The sequence below is a fragment of the Lepidochelys olivacea genome (assembly GCF_965140295.1).
Source record: "Lepidochelys olivacea isolate rLepOli2 genome assembly, chromosome: 5".
Lineage (NCBI taxonomy): Eukaryota > Metazoa > Chordata > Testudines > Cheloniidae > Lepidochelys > Lepidochelys olivacea.
In genome coordinates, this window is record NC_140415.1 from 35,817,749 (window position 1) to 35,838,726 (window position 20,978).

The following is a 20,978-nucleotide window of genomic DNA, read 5'->3' on the forward strand; positions in this document are numbered from 1 at the left end:
AGTACTCCTTTTCTTTTTGCGAATACAGACTAACACGGCTGTTACTCTGAAGCCCATTTCTCTCTCCCTCATTTGCAGATCTCTCTTTAAGGCAATGGTATGTGCTAATGCAAGACTTTGAACTAGTACAACAAAAATGTAGGTTTTGTTAGCTTCTGCAAATCTTTCCCCTCCATCTAACATTTAAGATTTATTAACTATTTCTACAAACGCAATCAAAACCTTTTTTTGGTTTGTATTTCAGTGCAGTGTCTGCTATCCCAAATATTGCAGTATGTGGATTCCTTTGCATGCCTTATAATACAAACTCTCTCACCTATCTCTTATTTATGCCTCAGCAAAAGTATCTCTTGCCAGGAGGATTCTCAAGTCATTCAGATGGTGATTGAGTCCCAGTAGATTAAAGTCAGCCTTTTGAATAGGCAAACCAGTGAGGATGTTGATCAGAGATGCAAGCCTGGAGGCACTCACATAGGAACAAGGGATCTGGTCCAAACAGTAGAGCAAGCACAGCATAATTTGGCTAAGCTTAGGGCAACCTGATATGTTCTCAAGGCTTTACTCACATGTCTTGATTCCCCTCATGCTCTGATTGTGACAGACAACACCCAGCCATGTTATATGTCAACAGACAAAGGGGAACAAGGTCTACAGTTCTGCAGAGAGAAGCTCACTTTCTGTTGACTGGGCAGAGAAAAATAAGCAGTCAATTCACTCCCTTCACTTCCATGGGAAAATGGAATGTTAATGGCCTTCTGGCTCATCAGGCAAAACTTAGATAAATTCAGAATGTGAACTACACACAGAGGTGTTCCATTTCCTGGTAAAGAAATTTGGTCGACTAGCAACAGATGTGTGTGTTTGCCTACCTACATGGACAAAGTTTCAATGTTCTGCTCTTGCTGATGGGATCATAAAGCAAAGCCAACAAGTGCCTTATTACAAAGATGATCAAAAGGGACTCATGTATGCTTTCACTCTCTTGTCCTCTCCTCACCGTAAAGCTAATGAAGACCAATAGCAATACAGCACTGGTAATTCTGGTAGCCTCATTCTGGCTAAGGAGATCTTAGTTCTTTGATCTCCTTGACATGGTACAAATACCATATTCCTTCTGGGCAGTAGATATTACAAAGGCCAATCATACATCAGAATCCAGACAGTCTGAATGTAGCTGCTTGGTGCTTAACCAGAGCCTCCTAAGTTGAAGAGGTTATTCAGAGAGCCAATAACCACTATTTTAGCTTCCAGAAATAAATCTACAATTTATTAAATCGTCTACGTATTGAAGGACCAAGTTAAGGCTTACCCATTGGTACCAAGACAAAGATCTCACCCCCACTACTACATAGGTGCCACAGATTCTCACATTCCTTCAATATGGACTGAGGCTAGGCCTGGCAGTTCAGACTCAAAAGTCAAGTTGGTGCTTTGTTTAGCATCCTTAGTGGAGTAGACAAGTAGAGACTTTCGTCTTATCCAGATATCCAGTGGTTTTTCTTATGAAAGCATTCACTTCCTGAAATGCATGAAGTTCTTTTATGGGATCTTACCTGGTTCTCAGTGCTAGTGAGGCCCTCTGTTTGAACCACTCCTGAAGGTGCCTCATTAATGTTTAGAAAGTAATGTGGCATTTTTGATAGCAATCATGTCTGTTTCTTCTTTGAATGCTTGCTCATGTCCATTCCATATTAGGTGTGTGTGCTCATCACATGCACCGGTGCCGGAAGTTTTTCCTCAGCAGTATCCGTAGGGGACCAGCTCTGGCGCCCCCTGGAGTGGTGCCCGTATGGTGCAGTATAAGGGGCGCTGCCAGCTCCCACACCTTCAGTTCCTTCTTGCCACCAGTGATGGTGCTGGAACATCTGCTGCTTCGGCTAGTGTTGTTTCGTCCTCTGTTCTTGCGAACTTTGAAAACCTGTAATATAACTGTATATACTTATCCTTAGCAGTAGTTCTCAACTCTTTGTTAGTCCCAAACGGGACTTAGTCGGGGGACGGGGCATGCTGTCGGTTCTCTGTTAGGATGCTCTCCGTCTATGGGACTTGTGCATCAACCATGAAATTCACCTGGAAGTTTGTCACCTCCCCGGTGTCAAGAATACCCTGGCAGACCAGCTCAGCAGGGACTTCTCCTCTCACCATGAGTGGTTGCTCCATCCAGAGGTAGCATGATCCCCCAAAGGTGGGGAACTCACCAAGTGGACCTGTTGGCTACCAGATAGAACAGGAAATGCCACCGGTTTTGTTCTCTGCAAGGTCTGAGTAAGGGCTCCCTTTCTGATGCCTTCCTCCTGGCGAGGCCAGGGAGCCTGATGTATCCGTTCCCTCCGATTCCACTCATCATCAGGGTCCTGTCAAAGATCGAGAGAGACAAGGCGCAGGTGGTTGTTATCATCGCAGCGGGGCTCGCCAGCATTGGTTTGGCATGCTCAGGAGCCTGCACTCTGACCTCAAGTCCCTCCACCTCTCGGCCTGGATGCTGTGTGGCTGAACCTGGAGGAGCGGACCTGTTTGGAAGGAGTCCAACAGGTCCTCCTGGGGAGTAGGAAGCCCTCAACTAGGTTGATTTACCTGGCCAAATAGACTAGGTTTTCCCGCTGGGGTTCTGAATGTGGCATCTCTCCCTCGTGTTCTTCCATATAGGCTCTCCTTGACTACCTGTTCCATTTGAGGAATCAGGGCATGGCGTGCTCTTCCATTAGAGTGCATCTCATGGCTATTTCCACTTTTCACCTGCTGATCCAAGGACAGATGATGATTTCCTATGACATGACTGTCAGATTCTTGAGAGGGCTTGAGATACTCTTCCCACAGGTACAGGCTTCTGTCCCATAGTGGGATCTTAACTTGGTCCTTGCTAGGCTCACTGGCCCACCCTTTGAGCAGCTGGGTTCCTGCTCCTTGTCCCACCTGTCATGGAAGGTGTGTTCCTGGTAGTGGTGATGTCAGCGAGACTGGTCTCTGAAATTAAAGCCTTGTCCTTACCGCTGTACATGGTCTTCTATAAAGATGAGGTTCATTTGTGGCCCCACCTGGCCTTCCTGCCAAAGGTAGTGTCCATTTTCCATATGAACCAGGACATCTTCCTCCCAGTATTCTGTCCCAAAACCGCACAAAACCAGTGAAGAGAGGCGTCTTCACGCCCTGGACGTCTGTAGGGCCATGGCTTTTTACTTAGAACGTACAAAGCCTTTCTGTAAATCAACTCAACTCTTCATCGCTACAGCAGATAGGTTGAAGGGTCTTCTGGTGTCCTCACAGAGGATTTCTCATTGGATTACCTTGTGCATAAGGACCTGCTACGACCTGCGGAGGTTCCACCATAGCTGATGGTCAGAGCCCACTAGATGAGAGCACAGTCATCTTTGGCGGCCTTCCTGGCACACATGCCTATCCAGGACATCTATAGAGCCACAACATGGTCCTCTGTCCACACGTTTACTACTCATTGTGCCACCACTCAGCAGGCCAGGGATGACACTGGGTTCGGCAGAGCTGTGTTGCAATCTACACATCCGTGAACTCCTACCCACCTCCGGGGTTACTGCTTTGGAGTCACCTAATATGGAATGGACATGAGCAAGCACTTGAAGAAAAGAAAGTTACCTTTTCCAGAACTGGTGTTCTTCGAGATGTGTTGCTCATGTCCATTCCATGACTCGCCCTCCTTCCCCACTGTCGGAGTTTCGGGCAAGAAGGAACTGAGGGTGGGGGGAATTGGTGCCCCTTATACTGTGCCATGCTGGCACAACTCCAGGGGGCGCCAGAGCCGGTTCCCTAAGGATACTGCTGAGGGAAAACCTTACAGCATTGGTGCATGTGGTGAGCGCGCACACCTATTATGGAATGGACATGAGCAACACATCTCGAACACCAGTTACGGAAAAGGTAACTGTCTTTTCTGCATTGGAGGCTCTTTTCCTGGAACCTCAATACTGCACCTTCCATAAAGCCACAGTGGTACTTAGTATGAAGACAGGGTTGATTCTAAAGACTAGCTCCAGGCTCCATAGGGCACAGGAAATTTATTTTTAATTCCTTCTGCCCAGCTCCATCGTATCCAAAGGAGAAATAGGGGCATACTTTAGATGTCTGTAGAAATCTCACGGTACAACTCGGGTCAGAAAGACACATGCTTTTTTGTGCTTTTATTGGTGCCAGGGAAAGGAGGCTTCAAAATCCTCCATATCCAGGTTGTTTAGATATTGTATCTCAGGAACATGTGAGTCAAAAATCCAAAACTCCACTTTCCAATATCTGAGCTCATGTCCCTCAGAACTGTGGCAGCTTCATGGGCAGAATGTTCATACGCGGAAATCTGGAAAGCAGTCATCTGTTCATACCACCTTCAAATTCTACAAACTGGATATCCAGTCATCATCTGATGCTGCCTTCAGTAGACAGGTGTTCCTCGCTGTAGTATCCCAGTAACTGTCATGAAAGGGTCATCCCCTTTCACTTCTGTATGTAACTGTATATAGTTCCCCTCCTAAAAGGACACTGTTATGAAACTCCAGTTTGTCAGGAATCTGTGGACCTCATTACAATATGGATAGGTTATCTGTGCCTTATCTGAACTTTCCTTTCTTAGAGCAATAAGGTCCACAAACCCAACCCACCCTGAATGTTAATTGGGAAAAGAGAGAGGATTATTAATTAGCACTTCATTGGTTATTCATTGACTTCATTGAAATTTTCAGATAAAACATGGATAATTTTCCTAATCCCTGTTGAACACACAACCACCATTAATGGGGAAGAGTTGCTGACTGCAGATCTGAGTGTCACAGTCTTGCAGCTGAGTGGTTGGAGCTGCCTTGATTTATGTGAAAAGGGAAAAGCAACCCAGCTTCCAGATTTGTGGATGGCCCCAAGCAAAAAATGTTTGTCTCTAGTTGCTGGCCCTGCAAACTAAGCCTGTCATCAGAGAGTCAAGTGGATCACCACTAGCAACGTTCTGCAGGCCAAATTATACTCTCTAATGTCTGCAACCATGTTATGTTGAATCAGTGATACTCAGACCTCAGTGGTTCAGGAGCCAAATTAGCCATCAACATTACCCAAAAGAACCAGAGTAGTGTGAATTCATTGTTTCATTTACTATTTTTTATATATTATTCTCACAGCAAGTATTATTATTTTATCAACTACAATTGGTTAATAACATAGTAAAAGCATAGCTGTAAGACGCACATAAAAGAGCCACTTGCATCTCATGAGCTCCAGTTTGAGTATCACTGTGTTAAATGGTCTTGCACAGGTGAAACTGGTTGAAACTTATTTAGTATCTTTTTCTTTTGCGTCAACAATGAAATAAAATTGAGCTGTCTCTGCAGCTCTAATGGGAGAGAAAAGTCAAAACTGATCTGTTGCTAAATTCTGTGGATATGCATCTAAAATTGCATCAGTCCACAGTGACCTGTACTCACATGGGCATGGTTACAAACCCCTGGATTGTGAGCTCCCCACATCTTTGTATGCATTTGTATAACCCCTACCACAACAGGGCCCTGATTCTGATTGGATCCATCAGTGATGAATAATAAATAAATATAAAAAAAAGGATTTAGTAAACAGGGAATAGACAAGGCAAAAAATTGTCCATTATTGACATGGGAGAGAGTGGAAATAACATATGCCTCTTAAAATCCAGGATAACTTGAGTGTATGCATAAATAAATAACATGGAAATAAGGACATTATTATCAGCATGTTACACTTAAACTTTTACTGTCCATCAGTAACTCATCTGAGAATCTGGGTTATGTTTCAGCAAAGCACTTATGAAAATAAATGACTCCACTGACTTTGGTGGGAGTTTGGGGGTTATGCTTAATGTTTAGCACATGGTAAAGTGCTTTGCTGAATTAAGGCCTTAATGGATGGAGCTAACCCCTTTATAGAAAGAAAAGAAAACCCTTCTAAGAGATTTTATTTTGAGTTATATCTTCCTAAAAAGTGCCTATCCTAGGCTTATTACTATACAGTAACTACATTGCAGTGTTGACCTATAATACCCAATAGAGTAACTGATTTCATAATGCTTATTAATGCATATATTGCGACACATGTACCACATCCCTCCTGTTGAAGTATGATTCTCTGAACAGAGTTGAGGTTTGTTGGTAAGAGGATGTGAGGAAGTTTCTAAATTAGTAATTAGGGATTCCAATAAGGCAAAACATTATCAATTTGACTTCCTCCTTTGGGAAATACAGTCAACTAGAAAAAAGACTTAAAAATAAATAAATGTTAATTTACCTTTGTATTTATTTTATGTATGGATTATTGTAGTGGTGCACTGAGAGAGATGGAGGAGGTGCCCTATCAGTTGAAATAAATAACTTTTTATGTCTATTCTATTACAGTGTTCCCTGCTCCCATTTATTGTAAAGAAAATGTTCTACTGTTTGCTTTGCATATTTACTGTGCTTTGCAGAACCTACAAAGCAGGTAGGATGAAACACTTCTGTATTACTAACTTATCTTTTATTTTAAGAAATCTTTCCAAAGAAAAGGAAAAACTGCTATCTTTTGAAGAGTAACTGAATGGAAAAAGTACATTTAAAACACTAGGATTTCAATTAGGTATGTACTAAATATCTAATTGTGTTCAGCTGTATCCCAATTAATTGGAAATGGTATTTGGTGGAGTAGTGTACAGCACAGAGCAACAAATGAAGTAATCACAGATATTGTAATTGATCTTAATTTACTATTAAAGCTGATAGCAAATACTGGCATTATATTTATTTGGTCTCATTATAAACTCACAGAACAAACCACATTAGTTAGATAATTCTTTCCCTGTTCCTTAGGGAAGAGGAGGGCATCTGTATTGGAAAGCCATGACAAAGCTTCTCATTGTCAGCCAGTCAGGATGCAGTATTTTTGGAGAATTTTAAACTAAACAAATGTGAACTAACAGTATTTAATATGTAAAGGCAAGAGGTGGACAGCCTCATATTCCCTATTCAGAGACAAATTTAATAAACCTTAATGTTCATATATTGTTCACAATTTAAAGAGTTAGTATTTGTCTTCAGTGCAAAATAGTATTTGAGATTCCAATTTTCCTTTATCCTTAGAACAGGAAATAACAGTGCTAATATGGCAAAATATGGAGTCTTTAGTGGCTATATCGGCAGTTCACATGCAAATTGTTATGCATTACTTTAAAATCTTTGCAAAGTTATCACAAGACAGGCAACAAGGTCACGTGTAAAGGGAATTTTGCCTCTTTTTGTCTTTGGGTTGCATGCAAGAAATATACAAATGTCTTCAGAAGCCAGAACACTCCATGAAAGGGGTACAGCTGAACAGTTGCATATCAGATATATCACTATGCAACCAGTATTTAAAATCTTTGATTTGGACACTTGTGTAACAAAAGAAGTAAACAGACAATTCAACCTACGTAAATGTATACATTTAGGTTAAGATATGGCATTAGAGAAAAACAGCAAAAAGCATGGAAGAGATGAGTTCCCTTTGTTGGGGTGCAGAAGTAAAAAGGAATCAAAGATCACCTACATATGAAAGCAGTTTTGGAAGCTTTGTATTTTAGTCACGTTAGTGTTGTTTGTGCGTCATGGTACAGGACACCACTGAAAAGTAAAGGAAATTTTCTTTTTGAAACTTCCCTAACAAATTGTGTTTGAGAGGAGAGCTGGGTTAATAGTGTGTAGCATAGAGGGAAATGACACACATTCAGAACAAAATTTGACTATTCCACTGATTAAGAAGTGATCATTATCTAGTTCAAAGTGCTAGACCGCCACCCTATCTGCTTCTTATTTTCATATTCATAGTACAGGTCATTCTAATGAAGGAGAGTTTTGTGTGTGTAATGTGTTTGTTTATAATATCAGCTATGTTAAAAGAATGTTATTGAGGTTGCAAAGTCAAGCACTAAAAAGTTAGGAATTGTCAGAATTAAGATTACCCATATATCTTAAATTATTTTTTTCTATATGGAAAATTTGAACCCAAATAGTTAGTTTGGCAAAATTATAAGCAACTGGAAACAGGATATTATAATAGGAAGTATCAGACAACCTTAATAATACACTGTGATACCAACCTCTCCTATTATGAGAGATGAAACATATGGCAACCTCTAGGGGCAGGATGCATGGCTCAGCTAGCTGTAATAAAATGATCACAAATGGTTTTGTTCTGTACCCTTCCCCCAGAATCTAACGCCTGCTTCCTTTTTCTCTTCAGGTGCAGTGAATGCAATAGGTAAGTGGGGAGTGAAAGAGGGATGCCTTGGTGTGTTTGTCCCTCCTTTTTAGTTTCAGGTCCCCTCTTGAAAAACATTTCCACCTGAGACTCAGGAGCCAAAGAGGTTGTAGATGGATATTCTCTGCTGGTTTTTTCACCTGTTGGAACTTTCTTCATTTCACTTTCTGCTTGATGACTCTGTTTACTGCTAAAATTCAAATTAAGTAGAGTACCCATTTCTTTGTTTAGGACAGACCTGTTTGCCAACTTCCATCTGGGCAGGGCTGTGACATTTGGAACATGTGTTAATAATACCATACAGGGGAATTGTATAACTTCACATACAATGTTGCCACACATATTTTACTGGGACAATACTGACCAGCAAATTATGGGTTTTGAAATGATACATTGCAAGGCATGCTTTGCCCAGAGATTATTACAATAAGGTGTAAGGTGTGACTATAGGGGTGTATTCTGTCAGAGACAGTTCCTCAGATTTGTCTCTTAAAAATGGCTCGGGTGGAGAGTCTCCCTCACAACATCTGCAGTGAATACCTGTGCAAAGATTTAATTTATCTTCTCCTCAATGGCCTGGTCTGTCTTGAGTGCTCCTTTAGCACCTTGATTGTCCAGTGGCTCTACTGATTGGTAGGCTTCCTGCTTCTCATGTACTTAAATTTTTTTGCTGTTTGAGTCATTTGCTAGTTGCTCTCCAAATTCTTTTTGGACGCATAATTATACTTTTACACTTGATTTGCCAGAGTTTGTTCCTTTCTATTTTCTTCAGCAGGATTTGACTTCCAATTTTCATCTCTAATTGCCTCTTCATGCTGTCCAGAGATGATGTGTCCAGTCAATATGGGGATAGTTGAAATCCCACATTATTACCGAGTTTTCTATTTTTGTGGTTTTTCTAAATCTCCCTGAGCATTTCACAATTACTATCACCATCTTGATGAGGTAGTCAGTTGTATATTTCTGCTGCTCTACTCTTATTATTCAAGCATGGAATTTCTAGCTGTAGAGATTCTGTGGTACAGTTGGATTCATTTAGATTTTTACTGTATTTGACACTATGCTTTCTTTCACATACAGTTTCACACTCCCACCAGCCCAATCTATTCTGTTATTCCTATATATTTTGTACCCTGATATTATGTTGTCCCATTGATTGTCATCGTTAGATCAAGTTTTTGTGATGCCTGTTATTTCAATATCCTCATTTAATACCAGGCACTCAAGTTCACCCATCTTAGTATTTAGACTATTATTGAGGGTGTGGGTGATGTCAGGGCCTATGCATCTTGAATGCTGGTCCACAGGGCTCTGAGGCGCTAGTATGTTCCAGCCTGTCACTCAGTGCCCTTGCAATTTTTGCTTTGCACATAAGGGAATCCCTAATTGGCAAATAGGGCCAGAAAGAGGGATAGGAAGTATATTTAAGAGGATTATCTGGAATCAGACTGTGGACATACTATTTCAACAATGTATTATGGTTCTGTATTTATTGCAACTTCAGTTTGGTGTTTCAAGTTTTTCCTTTCACTTCTGTGTTAGTGTGAGAAATTTAATTCATTCGTTAAAGGTGAAATACCTTAATACAGGACCTGGGTTGCTGATTGTAGTGACAACTGTTCACTGAGATCTGGGAAAATAAAGTTTAACTTACAAGGGGGCTCCACTTGTTTGAATAAGTTGAAGTAGGATACCGTTTAAATTTGACACCAGGAGTTCTCAAGCTGTGCTGCGGTAAGGAATGCGTTTTAATGGGGATTATCATGTGAACTGCTTATTCTCCCATTCAGGATCATCTAATGATCCCGTGGCAACTAAGGCAGTTACATACATGGACAAATTAAATACTTTATTAGTTTTACTTTTAATTTCAGTGTAGATGTTCAGGAGACTAAGTTCTGGGACCTCCCCCTCCCCCCCCCCCCCGGGGTCTCAGAGAGCCCAAACATCTACACTACAGTTAAACAACCCCTTGGCCCGAGCCCTGCGATCCTGAGTCAGCTGACACAGGCCAGCCATGGGTGTTTAATTACAGTGTAGACATACCCATAGCCTGTAATGGTAAATGAAGCTATCTTTTTAAAAAAATGTTTGATTTATCTGACTCTTTTTTTTTTTTAGATAGAATTTCTATGAGAAATGCTTACATTTCTCCTCAGTCTCCTGAAATTGAAAGAGGTTCGACCTTAAAACTTCTTTGCACTCTGGGAAACTACAATACGCCTTACAGAAATGCAAGTCACATTATCTGGAAGTTGAATCAGAATTTGATTGCACAAGAAAACTACAACATTATCAATGAAACTGTTTCTCGTGTAACCATCCATAATTTCACCAATGAAAGTGCACATGTGAAATGCTTAATTAAATATCTAGATAAAGAACAACTTCTTGTTCACACCGAAGTTAAATCTGGTTGTAAGTAGAATTATGTGATTTTGAAATTAAAAGTTTTTAAAAGATACTAATGTAAATGATGCCCTTCATAGTTGTAGTGGACAACCTTTAAATGTTTTAAAATTATTAATCCATTTGTTAGTTTGTTGTATTTTAGGACATGTATGTGCAAGCATTTTTTCCTGTTTTTTCTGAAATGACACAGGAGTACCTGCTTCCCTTACTGATGCATGTTCATAGTTCTTGACTTCCATGGGCTTTTATTCAAGCTCTTAGATGTTAAAGTGTTACATCTAGTCTACCCTACCCTAACAATCACCAGGGAAGATACTGAGTAAGCTTCTCTTGTCCAGCAAATTATAATTGCCGTATAAGCTGTCTGAAAGTGATGGCCTTTTGAATAAACATGCATTTCAGTCTAAAGCTCCTGTGAATGGGGATGAATTAAGGCAGGGTCTACAGATTCATGCACAGGGCTGAGAGGGGGCAGGTGCTTAATTTGTGCCAGAGCTTGCTGGGGCTGAGCCCCGGCACCTCTAGGCTTGGCAGTTCATAGCCCCGGCACCTCTAGGCTTGCCACATCAATTATGAAAGTAAAAAAGTTGCCTGGGCCCCAGCATATAGATGCTTGAGCCTTGGCACCTCTTTCATTACAAATTGAGCACTGGAGGGAGCCAATGCGTCAGTAAAGTTGGGATCCAAGGATCAGTGCAGTAAAGTCCACCACTAGAGAGGAGAGTAGAAAGCAGGAAGTCCAGTGTGCCACAAGCACTTTAACAAAAGAGAGGTCCATTGATTTTTGTTATCTTGGGTGGGGGAGGGCAGCTTTAGTTTGAGGGGTACTTCAGTTGGGTTGTTCCATTGAGACTAGTTTCATCCTACTCAGCTCCCACTCTTCCTCATGGGGAGCCTGGTTTTGACACAGAAACATCTTTGGAGTCTCATATTATCCTAGATGACTCCCAACTGTAAAGGTTACGGTGGGTTTCCTTTTTAGGGTAGGGGTATTCTAGCTTTTAGGAGATGGAGGAAATCAGCGGTCTCTTTAGTGTGAGGTGCTGACAAATGATATAGGTAACTCCCCCAACCCTCAAAGTCAAAGGCTCATGCAAGGTCCTTAGATCGGTGATATTACTGGATGTGGAGTCGGATGCTTAGAAGGAACCAGTAGGAACTCTGCCTTTTCAGAGACTGGCTGCTTCTCTCCCTGACTACTAAACTTTCATGGCGTTTCCTTCCTTTATTCCAAACAGCTAATTTGGCCTTCAGCCCCAACCCAGTACATCTGTGGGAAGTCTAAGCAGGGAATTAATTCCCTGCCTTTGCATCACATTATCACTGGTTCTATGGTTTGGTTTTGTAATACAATAGAAAACTTGAGGGTGCATCTTATTTATGAGGCAAGTAATATATATATCTGTATATCTATATCGAGAGAGAGAGAATCACAAATATATATCCTGAGCAAAATAAACTTGGAGACTGAAAGTCAATGTGTTTATTGGCCCATGATAAGATTGCTACTGAAAGTACTTCCAAGCCTGCTTTTTTTTTACTATACCAAAATGCTTAGTTATATATTTTTTGAGAATTAATTTGGGTAAAAACATTTGTTTGAGTTCTAAGGGCAGTAGTGAGTCAACGTAGGGATGTGCATATTGTAAATTTACTGAAATTTGCCATGAAGCTAAGCCTTCTGACTGGCTGAGATCATACTATTTCTGTACAGTATTCAATTATATGTTTTTTTTCTTAGAGTTTAATTCTCTTTTTTTATCTGATTATAGTTCCACCAAGCACACCGGGGAATATTTCCTGCATTTACCATTACAATGTTAAATTTACTTGCAGTTGGATTCCAGGAAAAGAAACATACCTTACAACAAAATATACTCTTGTTAGAAAGCGGTAAGTATAGGACTTCGGCTATGGTGGGTGGAGACTGTCACCTTTTGGTCACCAGTTTAACTTGAGGCCTGTAATTAGTAAAGTTGTCCTACTCTGTTGTCTTTTTAGTCTCTTGTGTGAAATAAATTAATGCTTTTAATCCACTATTTAATGGGCAGATGTTCATATCATAATTTGGCATTTATATCCTTATTTGCAATCTTACCAAAGAAATCAAAAACTGAATGTATATGGAGACCTAACTAACCTTTTCAAACTAAATGTGGTGCTTCAAAGTCAGGGTGGAGGCATCTTGGTGGAGTACAGTGAAGAAACTTTCCTTGTCATTGCATCTATTATGGGAATAAATAAATGATTTTTTTCCTCCAAGGCTTTCAACTGAAAATCACTTAAAACAAGCTCCCTACCATCCTGTCTGGCTACACCAAATTTGATTACTTTGTAGTAATGTGTCTTACACATAAGAATGTTTTGGAATAAGTAATAGAATCATAGAAGATTAGGGTTGGAAGAGTTTCTTATTGTGGCTGTCAAGATAAAATATCTAGAGAGAAAATATACACTTGATGCAAACTGAATTTTAATGAAGAGTTGTTGAAGATAGCCTCTAAGTATTTTTTTTCTGTGTTTTAGAATGATTTTAAGTGTTTTCCTCTTTCTGCTTTTTTTTTTTGGTAATAGACCCATTTTTATGGCGACAGATTGTGATGGTATTTGCCAAACAAATCAAAGTGTATGCTATTTATTTTATCCATTCACTGATCGAGACTATGTTAATGTGAGAGAGGAAGATGCTTTAGTTGAAGACCAAATGGATTTTCACTCTATACAAGATATAAAATCAGGTAATTTGATGTACATATCAATAGTTGATGACCATAGAGTAGATTCATTAAGTTATTAATAACTTCATTTCCTGGATATTCCTAGACAAAAAGTACATTAAGATGGAGCCAGTGTTGAGAGTACATATTTGATAAGCTTCTTAAGGGCAAAAAAAAGAAAAAAAATTACTGGGATGTTGTTGTTAACCCAAAACCAAGTATTACTAATGCAGGAAATTCACAGTTAAGGTTGCAGGAATTTCACAATTAAGTTACAGTTAAAAGGAACCCACACATGATAAGATAAGAATACAGCTGGTTGGAAAAACTTTGACTGAACCATTTTCTGTTGGAATATGTAGTTTGGTTGAAATACTTTGCAAAATCATGTCTATTTTGCCAATATTTGGTGGTGAAGAAAAATGAGAAAAAGTTCTGACAATATTGAAACATCACATTTCAACATTTTTGTCAGAAAAAATTTTGGTTTTTCATTTGAAATAACTTTGTTTTGAATTGTTTTAAAATTTTGTATTGTTCGTTATATAAAAATCAAAACAAAACAATTAATTTAATTTTTGTCAAAATGAAACATTTAAGTCAATCTGAAATTATTTTTATTTCCAGAATTTTCTTTTGCAAATAATTTTGAAATTTTCCAATTCAGAATGAAGCCAAACTTTAAAATCTCAAAATCTTGTGTGAAATGGAAAATCCATCCTCCGCTGAGCTCTAGTGAGAAATACTCAGTAAGGCACTTCTTGCAAATACTGTGTCCATATATTAATTGTTGTTTATTAAAAGTAATCCATAACCATTGTGTTTTGACTGGCTATTTAATGAGCAGTTCTATTTTGTTCATAGAATAATGTGTATTATAAATATATGCATTTCCTATCAGTGGGAGCTGTTGGTGCCCACTACCTCTGAAAATCTGCTCACCATCTTTTTAAAGACCACCCCAAGACAAAATGTGCTATTTAAGACTGGAACTACTTTTCTGAAACCAACTTCCTGATGTCCAGATCAGTTTTGGGATGGCTACATACATTCAATAAAACCTGTGACTGTTGGGCAATTGGAGTGTTTTTACTATTCAATTTAATATGAAATGTCTGTCAACAAACTTACTTGTGCTTTCAAAGACTGTTGCAGAAATAGCAGCCTCCAAACAGGTCACTGATAGAGAGGAATTTGGTTTGCTTGGTAATTGTGTGCACACAAACAATATCGCTTTTAATACAGCCAAATATAAAGTCCTACATCTAGGAACAAAGAATCCAGGCCATGCTTGCAGGATGGGGAAATCTATCCTGGGAAGTAGTGATCTGAAAAAGATTTGGCATCAGCTGAACATGAGCTCTGAGTGCAACTTTATGGCCAAAAGGGCTAATATAATCCTTGGATGTGTAAACGGGAATCTCAAGTAGGAGTAGGGAGGTTATATTATCTCTGGATTTGGCACTTGAGTGACTGTTTCTGGAATACAATTTCTAGTTCTGTTGTCCACAATTCAAGAAGGATGTTGATAAGCTGGAGAAGGTTCAGAAAAGAATCATAAGAACAATTAAAGGATTAAAAAACATGCCTTATTAGTAAAAGACTGCGAGCACTCAATCTGCTTAGTTTAACAAAGAAAAGATGAATGGGATTTGTTTACAGTCTATAAGTACCTACATGGGGAACATAAATTTGATAATGGGCTCTTTAATCTAGAACAGTGGTTCTCAAACTTTTTTTCTTCAAGGACCACTTGAAAATTGCTGAGGTCTCAGCAGACCACTTAATGACCTTTCCAAATGTTGTTTGTATCGTTAGCTAACTATTATAAAGTGCTTTGGATAAAAACACTATATAAAAAAATCTTAATAATAAAAACATTTTTTTGTTCTACAAATAAAAGCACACAACTCATATTTTAATATCAATAGTCTTACCTTTCTAATGCGATGGATGTGCCCTCTCTCCCCCACTGAAGCAGCCCCCAAACTGGGGCTGGGAGGAGGGGGCGGACTCTCACCGACAGCCGCAGCCCTGGGGCTGGGGAAAGTCACTTCTTTCTCTGGCCGCCGCCGCCCTGCACATCCCAACCCTCCACCCCAACTGCTTTCTCCTTGGGGGACTTGCAGGGTATAAGCCCCTGGGATTTAGGCATGTAAGTCCTGCAACAAGCCCGTGCCAACAGGCAACCCCTACAACACGTGCTTAAAGTGTCTGTGGAAAGCACATCAAGCGGACAAATGCAGGATTTGTAAAGGGTTTTGCCCCAGAACAAAAAAGGAGTGAGACTTTTGCCTCAAGCAGCTCCTTATGGAGGTGGCACTCAGACTGCAACCTACATCAGTGTGGCAAGACCCAGCACCGAGCTCAACAGTGCGCCGTGCCCCGGCAGCAGTGGTAGACAAGGCACCATGGAAGGACTCTGGCAGAGACCCGCAGCACCACCGCTCCCCAGGATCGAAACCAGAGGGATCCTGTTCCCTGATGCAGAAGCAGCACTGGCAGCAGGGGAGGAGTGGATCTCTGACTCAGAGATTTCATCCCTTTGGAGCTGGCCAATGGAGCGCATCCCAGAGAGGAGCACCCAGGGCCAAAGACTTTGGAGCTGGCACTGTTGACTTCGGCCCTGCAAGGGGGACCGTCGAGTCCAGTGCCGTTGAACTCCCTGAGCCAGGTAATTGAGGAGGTGGAATTGCCATCCATCCCGGACACATTTGAGGCCATGAGAGACCTTATTGCCATGATGGCACCACAGTCCCCGGTCCTTCGAGCCAAGCCTCCGGTGGGGGTTTCCCCAGGTTGATCTGTTTGCCACCGGGAGCAACAGAAAGTGCCCAGTGTTCTGCTCCTTCCAGAAACACAGCTCTGGCTCAATCCCAGACGCAGTCTTGCTACCCCAGGGAGGCCACCTGCTCTACGTGTTTTCCCCCGTTCCCTCTCACAAGGTCCTACTCAAGGTCTGCAGGGACGGGGCAGAGATAATTCTGGTAGGACCAGTGTGACCTCGACCACATTGGTACACCACACTCCTGGAACAGTCAGTGGATGCTCCGGTCATGTTGCCTCTCCTCCTTGACTTGATCGCTCAAGACCACGGTCGCCTTTGTCACCCTGACCTGCAGTCCCTCCACCTCATGGCTTGGAAGATTCATGGCTGAACCCTATGGAGCTTCTGTGCTCAGAACAAGTAAGGGAGGGCCCACTCAGCAGCAGGAAGCCCTCCACTAGAGCCACATATCTGGAAAAGTGGAAAAGATTTACTACTTGGTGTGACCAACGTCGTACACCCCCTTGTCAGGCACCTGAAACAGCAAGGCCTGGCAGCGTCCTCCATAAAGGTACACCTTGCTGCTATCTCGGCCTTCCACCTGGGAGCATCTAGATGCTCCATCTTCACCAACCCTGTAGTTGGTCAGTTCCTCAAGGGTCTGGAACACCTACGTCACAAGATCATACAGCCTGTCCCTATGTGGGACTTTAACCTGGTCCTGTCCAGGCTAATGGGGGCCCCCATTTGAAGCGCTGGTGACTTGCTCCCTTTTCTATCTGTCATGGAAGGTAGCCTTTCCGGTCACCATTACATCAGCAAGGAGAGTGTCTGAGTTAAAGGCCCTTACCTCAGACCCACCTTATATGGTTTTCCACAGGGATAAGGTGCAACTCAGACCTCACCCAGTCTTTCTTCTTAAGGTTGTGTCACACTTCCACACTAGTCAGGACATTTTCCTGCCTGTTTTTTATTCTAAGCCTCATGCCAGTAGCCGTGATCAGAGGCTGCACTTCCTGGATGATCAGTGAGCATGAACTTTTTAAATCGAACGCACTAAGCCATCCAGGAAGTCGAACCAGTTGTTCATAGTGGTGGCAGACCAGATGAAAGGACTCCCGGTCTCATCTCAAAGAATATCCTCCTGGATCACAGCATGCATCCGTATGTTCTATGAGCTGGCCAAAATACCAACCCCATCTCTTATGGCACGCTTCACGAGCGCTGAGGTCTCATCAGCGGCGTTCCTGGCCTAGGTCCTGATGCAAGAAATCTGCAGGTCAGCAACTTGGTCCTCGGGACATACATTCACCTCTCATTACACCATCGTCCAACATGCCAGAGATGATGCAACTTTTGGTAGAGCAGTGCTCCAATCAGTGATTCCATAACTCCAACCTCACGGCCTAGGTAAGGCTTGGGAGTCACCTAATTGGAATCGATATGAGCAATCACTCAAAGAAAAAAGTTACTCACCTTCTCGTAACTATTGTTCTTTGAGATATGTTGCTCATATCTATTCCAAACCTGCTTGCCTTCCCCTCTGTTGGAGTAACCGGCAAGAAGGAACTGAGGAGGCACCAGGTTGGCAGGGTCATATATTGAGTGCCATGAAGGCACCATTCCAGGGGGCTCCACAGCTGACCCGACGGGTGCTGCTAGGGGGAAAAACTTTCCAACGACTGTGCATGTTGCATGCACGCACCTAATTGGAATGGATATGAGCAACACATCTCAAAGAACAACAGTTATGAGAAGGTGAGTAACCGTTTGTTCTTTTTTCTCCCCCACTACTGGAGAACTGGCTACACGACAATATCCAAATCTGAAATTGACCTTGTTTGGTTAATACTTTAGACTGAAGTTAGATGCAGAGCAGATGCAGTTTACATTGCATCATTGGTTATACCAGGTTTGGGCAGAGAGTGTTTTTTATCTTGATAGTTTTCATTCGCCACATAACTAAGAGTAACTGTTCTGCTGGTTCAACTAAAGAAGGAAATCCATTAGTTTAAGACAAGAAAAGTTATCTACAGAAGACTAGAAGTACTAAAAGAAAAAATTAAATGTACTATAACAACATGCTATTTTCCTGAAGATGAATCCTTGTTTTTATTTCATTTTACAGTCTCTGCAGACAAGACAAAAAATATTACCTGCATTTATTTTTATGATGGCTGTTGTGTTCACAGATGGACTGCAAGAAAAGTTACCTATCTTAAAAAAACAAAATATGCTCAGGTTAATATTCAGTAAGTATCTAATACCTTTCTCATAAGAAAGTTTTGGAATGATTGAAGTCTAAACTAACTGTACATATTTAATTTGCAGTAACAGTACTTGGCATTAATACACACTTTACATTTTCAGGTTGCTGTAAAACATTAACTAATTAACCCTCAACACAGCCGGGAGGTAGATTGTCAAGTATTATCCTATCCTAAAATAGGCAAACACACAGAAGGGTAAAATGGCTTGACGAGAGCACACATTAAATCAATGGCAAAGCTAAATTTGGAATTCAGAACTATCTAGTTCTTAGCACTTTGCACAGCTAATGAAACAGTGCTGCCTATTGTTCCTCTGCAGTCTTTCATATGTGTTTATGCATTTATTATTACCAGTTTGCTGGTATTCATTATGCAATATATTTCCATGCCCTAACCCTATCTGTTCAAACTGGAATTGAGGTTGCTGAGAAATGAACATCAACATATCCAATGTAAATGCAGATTTGAGTAGAATGATGAAAGAACAAAACTGCTGGCATCAAGGATAAATGCAGTACAAATATAAATCTCCTAGTATTCAGTTTTATACTTGCTTTGGTAAATCTACAACTGTTTTAATATTTTATGTTAGATAAATACAAATGGTTGGAAAATTAAATACAATAGACTTAATTCTGCCTTCAGATATGCACATATAACTTCTTTTGGCTTCAGTGATAATTGCATTGGTGTAGCAAAAGTCAGTTTTTACGCTGTTAATATTGCGGTCTCTAGTAATCAAAAAGTTTGAGATTAAGAGAAAAACAGAAGAATGGGTAGGATCACTACTAAATAAGTAAAGAAACCACTTTATAGAGGACGTGGAAGCAACAGACATTGACAGCAGCTTATATATATAATATAATTTTTTTTTAATGAGAAGTGCAGTTCACAGTGAGTGTCTGGAGAATTCTGTTGAAAGGATTGATGAGAGTAGTGAAACAATTCCTCGATAAACTGAATGAAAGAGCAGAGGTGGATGATATAAGTGTAAAGAATTAGCAGAGAAAACTGAAAAACCACTAGAGATCATTTTTAACAACTGATAGAAGAAAGGTTATGTTACAGTTTCAGAGCAATTGTACCATTATTCCCCCTCCATGGTCCATCACCTGCTTTAGGTTTCTGGCTTCTAGCCATCACCTTTCTAGAACAGAGACCTTCATCTCAGTACCTCCTTATTGGGCAATCTTTAAAGCGGCACAGTTCCCTTCCTAAGCTATGATATCCTGAGCAAGCCAGACTGCCTAAAACGTTAGCATCTGCACTTTGCTATCTCTCCAGAGTATTGCTTGCAGTTATAAGTTAAACCAATCTATAAAAGCAAGCACGTTTATTCTTAAGGTGAAAGTGTTACAGAGGAAACATGAAAAACAATAAATAACCTGTATGCATACTAAAAACCTTACCAAAGGTCACCCCTAACTCCTACCTCAGGCTTTGGTAGGTGTCAGTCCTTCAAAACCCACAGTTGGGTTTTCTTTGTGGTTATAAGTTCATAGTTGTCTTACCTCTGGGCAGTTCAGCCAATCCTTTATACAGCTACAGCCTTTAATTTCCAGTCTCTGTGAACAAGTAAACAGCAACCAATCACCATCTCATCAGGGTGTAGCTCCAAAAGGCTGTTTTTTTGAATAATCAGAGATTAGGAATTTGCATTAACTTCTTTCTAAGTATTCCCCAGGAAATCCACTGAACACTTGTTGTCCCAAAAGTCCATTTTTGCTTGTCTTTTAAACTTCCAGGTCTCACATCTATCACATCTCCACTCTAGAAAGGTTACACACAATCCTGGCCCACAGTAATACATACACAATTCATTTAATACAATGTACTCCAAAGATACTTAAACTTAATTCAATACGGTCTCCCAGGGATGTGGCAGAACGTTGTCATCTCTGTCACTCATTATATTACATAGGATTTCAGGTCAGTAAATAGAGTCCTTAAAACCAGAAGAAAAAAAAAATTGCAGGAAATTGCTGACAAGCCTAACTTCAGTATTAGCTGCCATACTTAAGCAAATAACAGGGGGATCTTACTGTAAGTACAAAGAAGGAAAAAATTATTGGTCAATACTAGGTACATTTTTCGCCTACCTCTCTGCCAACCCAGGTGTAGTGGATATAATTCCTCCTACCAAAAGATGGACAGGAAAAAAAGCAAGTGTCTTCTGCTGGTGTTACCTTGGATTTGAGGGGGGTGTGTACCCCAGAATATAATTAAGACAATTGCAACTATATTATATGCATTCAGCCACCATGAATTAAGAAAATAGAACACCACATAGTTAAGGGTTAATTGGAAAGCAGGCTTCTAGTTGCAAGGTCAAAACTAACTGGCAGTTTCTGCGAAGCAGAATGGGAAGAGGGGAAAGAAAAGTAAAGAAGTGAGACTGAAAATCTTGGTGGTTGGAAGACCTTGAGTCTCGGCTCCTCTGATATTAAATGTTTATTGAAAGTTTAAAAAAGTAATGACTTAGTAGGGGTCATTATGACCTGTGTTTTTGTAAAAGTTAGTTTTAAAAGATTAGCTAATACAGTGTACTTTGGAGCAATTCTCTGA

The 20,978-nt window shown here is 40.6% G+C and overlaps 1 protein-coding gene across 1 annotated transcript in view; it reads left to right on the forward strand.

Moving 5' to 3' along the window:
* Positions 1 to 20,978, forward strand: part of IL31RA (interleukin 31 receptor A) — a 66,894-nt gene that overhangs the window by 7,154 nt on the left and 38,762 nt on the right. Inside the window, 6 exon segments of the mRNA XM_084629141.1 lie at positions 6,372 to 6,456; positions 8,230 to 8,247; positions 10,369 to 10,665; positions 12,432 to 12,552; positions 13,234 to 13,397; positions 18,272 to 18,395. Of these exon segments, the coding sequence (XP_084485267.1) occupies positions 6,402 to 6,456; positions 8,230 to 8,247; positions 10,369 to 10,665; positions 12,432 to 12,552; positions 13,234 to 13,397; positions 18,272 to 18,395 (779 nt within the window). The 5' untranslated portion in view covers positions 6,372 to 6,401.